The 14,525-nt window shown below is 35.1% G+C and overlaps 1 protein-coding gene across 1 annotated transcript in view; it reads right to left on the reverse strand.

Moving 5' to 3' along the window:
- rab3gap1 (RAB3 GTPase activating protein subunit 1) overlaps nucleotides 1-14,525 on the reverse strand; it is a 248,328-nt gene that overhangs the window by 141,618 nt on the left and 92,185 nt on the right. Inside the window, 1 exon segment of the mRNA XM_084313830.1 lies at nucleotides 2,380-2,552. Coding sequence (XP_084169956.1) covers nucleotides 2,380-2,552 — 173 coding nt within the window.

Consider the following 14,525-nt stretch of genomic DNA (forward strand, 5'->3'; position numbering starts at 1 on the left):
TGTAATGTCACTATGATTTAATTCACTAGAAGTTAGCCTGATGAGAAAATATATTCCGATCAGAAGTTTCACTCTCTCCACTGTCCTCTCCCCACCCACGTACAGTCTAGACCAGGGGTCGGCAACCCGCGGCTCTTTAAAAAATATATATATATTTACACCTCTTATTTTGGAGATCAAGGTGATAGTGACACTGAAATAAAAAAATATTTCGTCAACTAAAATAATTGGGCAACTAAAATATACGTCACACCCTGCACCCTGCCGTCTGCAGGTGGCTAATCTTGAGTTTCCGACCCCGCAGTAAGCTAACCATGGATACATCCAAAAAAAGGAAAGTCTCCAAGGAAAATAGAGGGTTTAATTCAGCATGGACAGATTAATTAGCTTTCACGACTAACGACGCAGGCTTACCTGTATGCCTGATATGTGGTGAGAAATTTGCAAACAACAAAAATTTTACTTTTTATTTTATACATTTTCCACAAATAAGGGAAGGACTCAAAAAGTAGGTCTACAGATGCCAGTGTTTTTTCTCCTCTTCTGTGTTTTATTTCAAAATAGGTCTACACATGCCAGTCTTTTTTCGCCTCTTCATAAGTTTGAGGTTTTCCTTTGTTATAACAGGTAAAAACAGCAATAAAATGTCAACAATTCTTTTTGTTGTTTTATAATTTCATAAATGCAACAAACTGTGTGCTATAAGTAAAAAGTATAATACATAGCAAATTACGTTGGGTATGCAATCATCAGGCGTTTTATGCTAAATGTGGGGTATGCTTGGAGATAACTATATATAAAACGTTATACACTGTTATCTTCATGGCTCTTTTGATAGTAAAGGTTGCTGACCCCTGGTCTAGACAGTTACGGAATTCTGGACTTAATCATATCTAACAACCAAAATCTTATCACAAAATTCAAAATCAAATGCGGGTCTGTGTATCAATTTGGGTGTTTCTCGACATGAACAATGGCTGCGGTTACATGGTGACTTTTAATTCCGAATTATAACTTCGGAATCAAATCATTCGGATGTAAAAAAAAATCATGCGAGTTTACATGTCAAATCTTAATTCCGACAAGGTGTTTACATGAAAGTCACTGTCTAATCGGGAGTTTTCGAGTCATCGTAAGGTTTGGGGTTGGGAAGGCTTCTGATTGGGTAAACGTAAACAGGATGTTAACGTCATTACGTTTACCAGAAGTAAACAAACAGCTGCGACCGGTATTCTCAGCTACTGTGCTAGCGTACCAAACAACATTAACCAGACTCTCGGTGTGTCTATTCTGCTAACGTTAAAGGCCTCTAAATGCTACAGCAACTTCAAAGCAACTGCACCACAACATCGACAAAGCAAAGGTGTTGCAGGCCTTTATGCTTCTGCAACATCGACGCACAGCCTATGTAACATTGTACCCCGTATGTAGCAACCCATTGATAACACGCAGACAAATAAGCATAATTTTTACTTCCGGGCGGGGGGTTTCAAAATAAAAGCGACGTCTAAAAGCACCGTAAATACGTTTATTCTTTACAATATCTAACGTTACACGAACCTAAACTAATCTAAAGTTAGTTTAGGTTCGTGTTAACGTTAGATAATGTACAAAATAAACCTATTTACGGTGCTTTTAGACGTCGCTCTTTTATTTTGAAATCCCCCGACGGAAGTATTATAGTGTCTGTTGCTAGCAGCTTGACTTTTGCCGGCCGGTTCTGTGCTTTTTCTAGCTAACGTTACGTATCATCATTAGTTTCCAAAGGAGAGGAGAGAAAGACCGCGGCTCACATGCAGCTCAAACTACCTGTTGGAATAAATTAATTGATTGATGTTTAACTTGTCCCTGTGTGTGTCCAGTCATTTCGACTAGCAAACGTTGTATCTAACGTTACCTCAGGATACCATTGTATTTAGTTGGTTAGCTATGTAGCTATTTTGTGGATAGCATTTTGTATAGCATCAATACTAGCTGGCTGGCTACAGCTTTATTTACTAAATTATGGAGGCTTTTTAATCGTCAAGGTAAGAGAGGATTTGTCATGATCAACTGAAGGCGTATGCTATGGAACAATATGTGCCCCTGTTCGCGATCATCTATGTGTACTGTAGCCTATGCGCGATCATGCGCAGAAAGACCGGGGGGAACTAATTCCGAAAAAGCGTTTACATGGACAGAAAAAGCTTTAATTCGGAATGATAAACGGAATAAACCGGCCACTTACATCGGAATGGATTTTATTTCGGAATGGCCATTTTCATTCGGAATTAAGTATTTTCAGATGTTTACATGATAACTTTAAATAGGATTTAACGTTAATTCCGAATGAAAAGGGGAATAAACTGTCCATGTAAACGCAGCCAATGTTATGTTTACCCGCAGATGAGGTAGTTGTTCTCCCAGCGGTAGCGCATCTCCAGGATAAACTCCTGCCAGAGGTGGGCCACGGCGCGCACGCCTCCGTGGTAGAAGTTGACCAGACACATGCACAGTGCCAGGCGGTAGGTCACGCTGTCAGTGGGAGCAGACTTCAGCTGGCTGAACAGACTCTGGAGCCGAGGATGAGAGGTGTTGTGTGATACATTATCATTGTTGTGTGGATATGTTACGGTAAGTCGTTGTGTGTATATGTTACGGTAAGTTGTTGTGTGGATATGTTACGGTAAGTTGTTGTATGGATATGTTACGGTAAGTTGTTGTGTGGATATGTTACGGTAAGTTGTTGTATGGATATGTTACGGTAAGTTGTTGTGTGTATATATGTTACGGTAAGTTGTTGTGTGGATATGTTACGGTAAGTTGTTGTATGGATATGTTACGGTAAGTTGTTGTATGGATATGTTACGGTAAGTTGGTGTGTGGATATGTTACGGTAAGTTGTTGTGTGGATATGTTACGGTAAGTTGTTGTGTGGATATGTTACGGTAAGTTGTTGTGTGTATATGTTACGGTAAGTTGTTGTATGGATATGTTACGGTAAGTTGTTGTGTGTTATGGTAAGTTGTTGTGTGTATATGTTACGGTAAGTTGTTGTGTGGATATGTTACGGTAAGTTGTTGTGTGTATATGTTACGGTAAGTTGTGTGTATATGTTACGGTAAGTTGTTGTGTGGATATGTTACGGTAAGTTGTTGTGTGTATATGTTACAGTAAGTTGTTGTGTGGATATGTTACGGTAAGTTGTTGTGTGGATATGTTACGGTAAGTTGTTGTGTGTATATGTTACGGTAAGTTGTTGTGTATATATGTTACGGTAAGTTGTTGTGTGGATATGTTACGGTAAGTTGTTGTGTGGATATGTTACGGTAAGTTGTTGTGTGTATATGTTACGGTAAGTTGTTGTGTGGATATGTTACGTAAGTTGTTGTGTGGATATGTTACGGTAAGTTGTTGTGTGGATATGTTACGGTAAGTTGTTGTGTGTATATGTTACGGTAAGTTGTTGTGTATATATGTTACGGTAAGTTGTTGTGTGTATATGTTACGGTAAGTTGTTGTGTGTATATGTTACGGTAAGTTGTTGTGTGTATATGTTACGGTAAGTTGTTGTGTGTATATGTTATGGTAAGTTGTTGTGTGTATATGTTACAGTAAGTTGTTGTGTGTATATGTTACGGTAAGTTGTTGTGTATATATGTTACGGTAAGTTGTTGTGTATATATGTTACGGTAAGTTGTTGTGTGTATATGTTACGTTAAGTTGTTGTGTGGATATATTACGGTAAATTGTTGTATGTATATGTTACGGTAAGTTGTTGTGTATATATGTTACGGTAAGTTGTTGTATGGATATGTTATGGTAAGTTGTTGTGTGGATGTTACGGTAAGTTGTTGTGTGTATATGTTACGGTAAGTTGTTGTGTGTATATGTTATGGTAAGTTGTTGTGTGGATGTTACGGTAAGTTGTTGTATGGATATGTTATGGTAAGTTGTTGTGTGTATATGTTACGGTAAGTTGTTGTGTGTATATGTTACGGTAAGTTGTTGTGTGTATATGTTACGGTAAGTTGTTGTGTGTATATGTTACGGTAAGTTGTTGTATGTATATGTTACGTTAAGTTGTTGTGTGGATATGTTACGGTAAGTTGTTGTGTGTATATGTTACGGTAAGTTGTTGTGTGTATATGTTACGGTAAGTTGCTGTGTGTATATGTTACGATAAGTTGTTGTGTGTATATGTTACGGTAAGTTGTTGTGTGTATATGTTACGGTAAGTTGTTGTGTGTATATGTTATGATAAGTTGTTGTATGTATATGTTACGGTAAGTTGCTGTGTGTATATGTTACGATAAGTTGTTGTGTGTATATGTTACGGTAAGTTGTTGTGTGTATATGTTACGGTAAGTTGTTGTATGTATATGTTACGGTAAGTTGTTGTGTGGATATGTTACGGTAAGTTGTTGTGTGGATATGTTATGATAAGTTGTTGTGTGTATATGTTACGGTAAGTTGTTGTGTGTATATGTTACGGTAAGTTGCTGTGTGTATATGTTACGATAAGTTGTTGTGTGTATATGTTACGGTAAGTTGTTGTGTGGATATGTTACGTAAGTTGTTGTGTGGATATGTTACGGTAAGTTGTTGTGTGGATATGTTACGGTAAGTTGTTGTGTGTATATGTTACGGTAAGTTGTTGTGTATATATGTTACGGTAAGTTGTTGTGTGTATATGTTACGGTAAGTTGTTGTGTGTATATGTTACGGTAAGTTGTTGTGTGTATATGTTACGGTAAGTTGTTGTGTGTATATGTTATGGTAAGTTGTTGTGTGTATATGTTACAGTAAGTTGTTGTGTGTATATGTTACGGTAAGTTGTTGTGTATATATGTTACGGTAAGTTGTTGTGTATATATGTTACGGTAAGTTGTTGTGTGTATATGTTACGTTAAGTTGTTGTGTGGATATATTACGGTAAGTTGTTGTATGTATATGTTACGGTAAGTTGTTGTGTATATATGTTACGGTAAGTTGTTGTATGGATATGTTATGGTAAGTTGTTGTGTGGATGTTACGGTAAGTTGTTGTGTGTATATGTTACGGTAAGTTGTTGTGTGTATATGTTATGGTAAGTTGTTGTGTGGATGTTACGGTAAGTTGTTGTATGGATATGTTATGGTAAGTTGTTGTGTGTATATGTTACGGTAAGTTGTTGTGTGTATATGTTACGGTAAGTTGTTGTGTGTATATGTTACGGTAAGTTGTTGTGTGTATATGTTACGGTAAGTTGTTGTATGTATATGTTACGTTAAGTTGTTGTGTGGATATGTTACGGTAAGTTGTTGTGTGTATATGTTACGGTAAGTTGTTGTGTGTATATGTTACGGTAAGTTGCTGTGTGTATATGTTACGATAAGTTGTTGTGTGTATATGTTACGGTAAGTTGTTGTGTGTATATGTTACGGTAAGTTGTTGTGTGTATATGTTATGATAAGTTGTTGTATGTATATGTTACGGTAAGTTGCTGTGTGTATATGTTACGATAAGTTGTTGTGTGTATATGTTACGGTAAGTTGTTGTGTGTATATGTTACGGTAAGTTGTTGTATGTATATGTTACGGTAAGTTGTTGTGTGGATATGTTACGGTAAGTTGTTGTGTGGATATGTTATGATAAGTTGTTGTGTGTATATGTTACGGTAAGTTGTTGTGTGTATATGTTACGGTAAGTTGCTGTGTGTATATGTTACGATAAGTTGTTGTGTGTATATGTTACGGTAAGTTGTTGTGTGGATATGTTACGTAAGTTGTTGTGTGGATATGTTACGGTAAGTTGTTGTGTGGATATGTTACGGTAAGTTGTTGTGTGTATATGTTACGGTAAGTTGTTGTGTATATATGTTACGGTAAGTTGTTGTGTGTATATGTTACGGTAAGTTGTTGTGTGTATATGTTACGGTAAGTTGTTGTGTGTATATGTTACGGTAAGTTGTTGTGTGTATATGTTATGGTAAGTTGTTGTGTGTATATGTTACAGTAAGTTGTTGTGTGTATATGTTACGGTAAGTTGTTGTGTATATATGTTACGGTAAGTTGTTGTGTATATATGTTACGGTAAGTTGTTGTGTGTATATGTTACGTTAAGTTGTTGTGTGGATATATTACGGTAAGTTGTTGTATGTATATGTTACGGTAAGTTGTTGTGTATATATGTTACGGTAAGTTGTTGTATGGATATGTTATGGTAAGTTGTTGTGTGGATGTTACGGTAAGTTGTTGTGTGTATATGTTACGGTAAGTTGTTGTATGGATATGTTACGGTAAGTTGTTGTGTGTATATGTTATGGTAAGTTGTTGTGTGGATGTTACGGTAAGTTGTTGTATGGATATGTTATGGTAAGTTGTTGTGTGTATATGTTACGGTAAGTTGTTGTGTGTATATGTTACGGTAAGTTGTTGTGTGTATATGTTACGGTAAGTTGTTGTGTGTATATGTTACGGTAAGTTGTTGTATGTATATGTTACGTTAAGTTGTTGTGTGGATATGTTACGGTAAGTTGTTGTGTGTATATGTTACGGTAAGTTGTTGTGTGTATATGTTACGGTAAGTTGCTGTGTGTATATGTTACGATAAGTTGTTGTGTGTATATGTTACGGTAAGTTGTTGTGTGTATATGTTACGGTAAGTTGTTGTGTGTATATGTTATGATAAGTTGTTGTATGTATATGTTACGGTAAGTTGCTGTGTGTATATGTTACGATAAGTTGTTGTGTGTATATGTTACGGTAAGTTGTTGTGTGTATATGTTACGGTAAGTTGTTGTATGTATATGTTACGGTAAGTTGTTGTGTGGATATGTTACGGTAAGTTGTTGTGTGGATATGTTATGATAAGTTGTTGTGTGTATATGTTACGGTAAGTTGTTGTGTGTATATGTTACGGTAAGTTGTTGTGTGGATATGTTACGGTAAGTTGTTGTGTATATATGTTATGATAAGTTGTTGTGTGTATATGTTACGGTAAGTTGTTGTGTGTATATGTTACGGTAAGTTGTTGTGTGGATATGTTACGGTAAGTTGTTGTGTGGATATGTTATGGTAAGTTGTTGTGTGTATATGTTACGGTAAGTTGTTGTGTGGATATGTTACGGTAAGTTGTTGTGTGGATATGTTACGGTAAGTTGTTGTGTGGATATGTTACGGTAAGTTGTTGTGTATATATGTTACGGTAAGTTGTTGTGTGGATATGTTACGGTAAATTGGTGTGTGTATATGTTACGGTAAGTTGTTGTGTGTATATGTTACGGTAAGTTGTTGTGTGGATATGTTACGGTAAGTTGTTGTGTGTATATGTTACGGTAAGTTGTTGTGTGTATATGTCACGGTAAGTTGTTGTGTGTATATGTAATGATAAGTTGTTGTGTGTATATGTTACGGTAAGTTGTTGTGTGTATATGTTACGGTAAGTTGTTGTGTGTATATGGTACGGTAAGTTGTTGTGTGGATATGTTACGGTAAGTTGTTGTGTGTATATGTTACGGTAAGTTGTTGTGTGGATATGTTACGGTAAGTTGTTGTGTGTATATGTTACGGTAAGTTGTTGTGTGGATATGTTACGGTAAGTTGTTGTGTGGATATGTTACGGTAAGTTGTTGTGTGGATATGTTACGGTAAGTTGTTGTGTATATATGTTACGGTAAGTTGTTGTGTGGATATGTTACGGTAAATTGGTGTGTGTATATGTTACGGTAAGTTGTTGTGTGTATATGTTACGGTAAGTTGTTGTGTGGATATGTTACGGTAAGTTGTTGTGTGTATATGTTACGGTAAGTTGTTGTGTGTATATGTCACGGTAAGTTGTTGTGTGTATATGTAATGATAAGTTGTTGTATGTATATGTTACGGTAAGTTGTTGTGTGTATATGTTACGGTAAGTTGTTGTATGTATATGTTACGGTAAGTTGTTGTGTGTATATGTTACGGTAAGTTGTTGTGTGTATATGTTACGGTAAGTTGTTGTGTGTATATGTTACGGTAAGTTGTTGTGTGTATATGTTACGGTAAGTTGTTGTGTGTATATGTAATGATAAGTTGTTGTGTGTATATGTTACGGTAAGTTGTTGTGTGTATATGGTACGGTAAGTTGTTGTATGTATATGTTATGGTAAGTTGTTGTGTGGATATGTTACGGTAAGTTGTTGTGTGTATATGTTACGTAAGTTGTTGTGTGGATATGTTACGTAAGTTGTTGTGTGGATATGTTACGGTAAGTTGTTGTGTGGATATGTTACGGTAAGTTGTTGTGTGTATATGTTACGGTAAGTTGTTGTGTATATATGTTACGGTAAGTTGTTGTGTGTATATGTTACGGTAAGTTGTTGTGTGTATATGTTACGGTAAGTTGTTGTGTGTATATGTTACGGTAAGTTGTTGTGTGTATATGTTATGGTAAGTTGTTGTGTGTATATGTTACAGTAAGTTGTTGTGTGTATATGTTACGATAAGTTGTTGTGTATATATGTTACGTTAAGTTGTTGTGTGGATATGTTACGGTAAGTTGTTGTGTGGATATGTTATGGTAAGTTGTTGTGTGTATATGTTACGGTAAGTTGTTGTGTGTATATGTTATGGTAAGTTGTTGTGTGTATATGTTACAGTAAGTTGTTGTGTGTATATGTTACGATAAGTTGTTGTGTATATATGTTACGTTAAGTTGTTGTGTGGATATGTTACGGTAAGTTGTTGTGTGGATATGTTACGGTAAGTTGTTGTGTGTATATGTTACGGTAAGTTGTGTGTATATGTTACGGTAAGTTGTTGTGTGTATATGTCACGGTAAGTTGGTGTGTGTATATGTAATGATAAGTTGTTGTATGCATATGTTATGATAAGTTGTTGTGTGTATATGTTACGGTAAGTTGTTGTGTGTATATGTTACGATAAGTTGTTGTGTGTATATGTTATGATAAGTTGTTGTGTGTATATGTTATGATAAGTTGTTGTGTGGATATGTTACGGTAAGTTGTTGTGTGTATATGTTACGGTAAGTTGTTGTGTGGATATGTTACGGTAAGTTGTTGTGTGGATATGTTACGGTAAGTTGTTGTGTGTATATGTTACGGTAAGTTGTTGTGTGGATATGTTACGTAAGTTGTTGTGTGGATATGTTACGGTAAGTTGTTGTGTGGATATGTTACGGTAAGTTGTTGTGTGTATATGTTACGGTAAGTTGTTGTGTATATATGTTACGGTAAGTTGTGTGTATATGTTACGGTAAGTTGTTGTGTGGATATGTTACGGTAAGTTGTTGTGTGGATATGTTACGGTAAGTTGTTGTGTGGATATGTTACGGTAAGTTGTTGTGTGTATATGTTACGGTAAGTTGTTGTGTGGATATGTTACGGTAAGTTGTTGTGTGTATATGTTACGGTAAGTTGTTGTGTGTATATGTTATGGTAAGTTGTTGTATGGATATGTTATGATAAGTTGTTGTGTGTATATGGTACGGTAAGTTGTTGTGTGTATATGTTATGGTAAGTTGTTGTGTGTATATGTTACGATAAGTTGTTGTGTGTATATGTTAAGGTAAGTTGTTGTGTGTATATGTTACGGTAAGTTGTTGTGTGAATATGTTACGGTAAGTTGTTGTGTGGATATGTTACGGTAAGTTGTTGTGTGGATATGTTACGGTAAGTTGTTGTGTATATATGTTACGGTAAGTTGTTGTGTGGATATATTACGGTAAGTTGGTGTGTGTATATGTTACGGTAAGTTGTTGTGTGTATATGTTACGGTAAGTTGTTGTGTGTGTATGTTATGATAAGTTGTTGTGTGTATATGTTACGGTAAGTTGTTGTGTGTATATGTTATGATAAGTTGTTGTATGTATATGTTACGGTAAGTTGTTGTGTGGATATGTTACGGTAAGTTGTTGTGTGGATATGTTACGGTAAGTTGTTGTGTGGATATGTTACGGTAAGTTGGTGTATATGTTACGGTAAGTTGTTGTGTGTATATGTTACGGTAAGTTGTTGTGTGGATATGTTACGGTAAGTTGTGTGTATATGTTACGGTAAGTTGTTGTGTGTATATGTCACGGTAAGTTGGTGTGTGTATATGTAATGATAAGTTGTTGTGTGTATATGTTACGGTAAGTTGTTGTGTGTATATGGTACGGTAAGTTGTTGTGTGTATATGTTACGATAAGTTGTTGTGTGTATATGTTATGATAAGTTGTTGTGTGTATATGTTATGGTAAGTTGTTGTGTGTATATGTTACGGTAAGTTGTTGTGTGGATATGTTACGGTAAGTTGTTGTGTGTATATGTTATGGTAAGTTGTTGTGTGTATATGTTACGGTAAGTTGTTGTGTATATATGTTACGGTAAGTTGTTGTGTATATATGTTACGGTAAGTTGTTGTGTATATATGTTACAGTAAGTTGTTGTGTGTATATGTTACGGTAAGTTGTTGTGTGTATATGTTATGGTAAGTTGTTGTGTGTATATGTTACAGTAAGTTGTTGTGTGTATATGTTACGGTAAGTTGTTGTGTATATATGTTACGGTAAGTTGTTGTGTATATATGTTACGGTAAGTTGTTGTGTGTATATGTTACGTTAAGTTGTTGTGTGGATATATTACGGTAAGTTGTTGTATGTATATGTTACGGTAAGTTGTTGTGTATATATGTTACGGTAAGTTGTTGTATGTATATGTTACGGTAAGTTGTTGTGTGGATGTTACGGTAAGTTGTTGTGTGTATATGTTACGGTAAGTTGTTGTATGTATATGTTACGGTAAGTTGTTGTATGTATATGTTACGGTAAGTTGTTGTGTGTATATGTTATGATAAGTTGTTGTGTGTATATGTTACGGTAAGTTGTTGTGTGTATATGTTATGATAAGTTGTTGTATGTATATGTTACGGTAAGTTGCTGTGTGTATATGTTACGATAAGTTGTTGTGTGTATATGTTACGGTAAGTTGTTGTGTGTATATGTTACGGTAAGTTGTTGTATGTATATGTTACGGTAAGTTGTTGTGTGTATATGTTACGGTAAGTTGTTGTGTGGATATGTTACGGTAAGTTGTTGTGTGTATATGTTACGGTAAGTTGTTGTGTGGATATGTTACGGTAAGTTGTTGTGTGTATATGTTACGGTAAGTTGTTGTGTATATATGTTACGGTAAGTTGTTGTGTGGATATGTTACGGTAAATTGGTGTATATATATGTTACGGTAAGTTGTTGTGTATATATGTTACGGTAAGTTGTTGTGTGTATATGTTACGGTAAGTTGTTGTGTGTATATGTTACGGTAAGTTGTTGTGTGGATATGTTACGGTAAGTTGTTGTGTGTATATGTTACGGTAAGTTGTTGTGTGTATATGTTACGGTAAGTTGTTGTGTGTATATGTTACGGTAAGTTGTTGTGTGTATATGTTACAGTAAGTTGTTGTGTGTATATGGTACGGTAAGTTGTTGTGTGTATATGTTACGATAAGTTGTTGTGTGTATATGTTATGATAAGTTGTTGTGTGTATATGTTATGATAAGTTGTTGTGTGGATATGTTATGGTAAGTTGTTGTGTGGATATGTTACGGTAAGTTGTTGTGTGGATATGTTATGGTAAGTTGTTGTGTGTATATGTTACGGTAAGTTGTTGTGTGGATATGTTACGTAAGTTGTTGTGTGGATATGTTACGGTAAGTTGTTGTGTGGATATGTTACGGTAAGTTGTTGTGTGTATATGTTACGGTAAGTTGTTGTGTATATATGTTACGGTAAGTTGTTGTGTGTATATGTTACGGTAAGTTGTTGTGTGTATATGTTACGGTAAGTTGTTGTGTGTATATGTTACGGTAAGTTGTTGTGTGTATATGTTATGGTAAGTTGTTGTGTGTATATGTTACGATAAGTTGTTGTGTATATATGTTACGGTAAGTTGTTGTGTGTATATGTTACGTTAAGTTGATGTGTGGATATATTACGGTAAGTTGTTGTATGTATATGCTACGGTAAGTTGTTGTGTGTATATGTTACGATAAGTTGTTGTGTATATATGTTACGGTAAGTTGTTGTGTATATATGTTACGGTAAGTTGTTGTGTGTATATGTTACGTTAAGTTGTTGTGTGGATATATTACGGTAAGTTGTTGTGTGTATATGTTACGGTAAGTTGTTGTGTATATATGTTACGGTAAGTTGTTGTATGGATATGTTACGGTAAGTTGTTGTGTGGATGTTACGGTAAGTTGTTGTGTGTATATGTTACGGTAAGTTGTTGTATGTATATGTTACGGTAAGTTGTTGTGTGTATATGTTATGGTAAGTTGTTGTGTGTATATGTTACGATAAGTTGTTGTGTGTATATGTTACGGTAAGTTGTTGTGTGTATATGTTACGGTAAGTTGTTGTATGTATATGTTACGGTAAGTTGTTGTGTGTATATGTTACGGTAAGTTGTTGTGTGTATATGTTACGGTAAGTTGTTGTATGTATATGTTACGGTAAGTTGTTGTGTGTATATGTTACGGTAAGTTGTTGTGTGGATATGTTACGGTAAGTTGTTGTGTGTATATGTTAAGGTAAGTTGTTGTGTGTATATGTTACGGTAAGTTGTTGTGTGTATATGTTACGGTAAGTTGTTGTGTGTATATGTTACGGTAAGTTGTTGTGTGTATATGTTACGGTAAGTTGTTGTGTGGATATGTTACGGTAAGTTGTTGTGTGTATATGTTAAGGTAAGTTGTTGTGTGTATATGTTACGGTAAGTTGTTGTGTGGATATGTTACGGTAAGTTGTTGTGTGTATATGTTACGGTAAGTTGTTGTGTGGATATGTTACGGTAAGTTGTTGTGTGTATATGTCACGGTAAGTTGTTGTATGGATATGTTACAGTAAGTTGTTGTGTGGATGTTACTGTAAGTTGTTGTATGGATATGTTACAGTAAGTTGTTGTGTGGATGTTACTGTAAGTTGTTGTGTGTATATGTTACGGTAAGTTGTTGTATGTATATGTTACGGTAAGTTGTTGTATGTATATGTTACGGTAAGTTGTTGTGTGTATATGTTATGGTAAGTTGTTGTGTGTATATGTTACGATAAGTTGTTGTGTGTATATGTTACGGTAAGTTGTTGTGTGTATATGTCACGGTAAGTTGTTGTATGTATATGTTACGGTAAGTTGTTGTGTGTATATGTTACGGTAAGTTGTTGTGTGTATATGTTACGGTAAGTTGTTGTATGTATATGTTACGGTAAGTTGTTGTGTGTATATGTTACGGTAAGTTGTTGTGTGGATATGTTACGGTAAGTTGTTGTGTGTATATGTTAAGGTAAGTTGTTGTGTGTATATGTTACGGTAAGTTGTTGTGTGTATATGTTACGGTAAGTTGTTGTGTGTATATGTTACGGTAAGTTGTTGTGTGTATATGTTACGGTAAGTTGTTGTGTGGATATGTTACGGTAAGTTGTTGTGTGTATATGTTAAGGTAAGTTGTTGTGTGTATATGTTACGGTAAGTTGTTGTGTGGATATGTTACGGTAAGTTGTTGTGTGTATATGTTACGGTAAGTTGTTGTGTGGATATGTTACGGTAAGTTGTTGTGTGTATATGTCACGGTAAGTTGTTGTATGGATATGTTACAGTAAGTTGTTGTGTGGATGTTACTGTAAGTTGTTGTGTGTATATGTTACGGTAAGTTGTTGTATGTATATGTTACGGTAAGTTGTTGTGTGTATATGTTACGGTAAGTTGGTGTGTGTATATGTTACGATAAGTTGTTGTGTGTATATGTTATGATAAGTTGTTGTGTGTATATGTTACGGTAAGTTGTTGTGTGTATATGTTACGGTAAGTTGTTGTGTGGATATGTTACGGTAAGTTGTTGTGTGTATATGTCACGGTAAGTTGTTGTATGTATATGTTACGGTAAGTTGTTGTGTGTATATGTCACGGTAAGTTGTTGTGTGTATATGTTACGGTAAGTTGTTGTGTGGATATGTTACGGTAAGTTGTTGTGTGTATATGTTACGGTAAGTTGTTGTGTGTATATGTTACGGTAAGTTGTTGTGTGTATATGTTACGGTAAGTTGTTGTGTGGATATGTTACGGTAAGTTGTTGTGTGTATATGTTACGGTAAGTTGTTGTGTGTATATGTTACGGTAAGTTGTTGTGTGTATATGTTACGGTAAGTTGTTGTGTGGATATGTTACGGTAAGTTGTTGTGTGTATATGTTATGATAAGTTGTTGTGTGTATATGTTATGATAAGTTGTTGTGTGTATATGTTACGGTAAGTTGTTGTGTGGATATGTTACGGTAAGTTGTTGTGTGTATATGTTACGGTAAGTTGTTGTGTGTATATGGTACGGTAAGTTGTTGTGTGTATATGTTATGATAAGTTGTTGTGTGTATATGTTATGATAAGTTGTTGTGTGTATATGTTACGGTAAGTTGTTGTGTGTATATGTTATGATAAGTTGTTGTGTGTATATGTTATGGTAAGTTGTTGTGTGGATATGTTACGGTAAGTTGTTGTGTGGATATGTTACGGTAAGTTGTTGTGTGGATATGTTACGG

Source organism: Notolepis coatsorum (assembly GCF_963971535.1).
Source record: "Notolepis coatsorum genome assembly, chromosome: 5".
Classification (NCBI taxonomy): Eukaryota; Metazoa; Chordata; class Actinopteri; order Aulopiformes; family Paralepididae; genus Notolepis; species Notolepis coatsorum.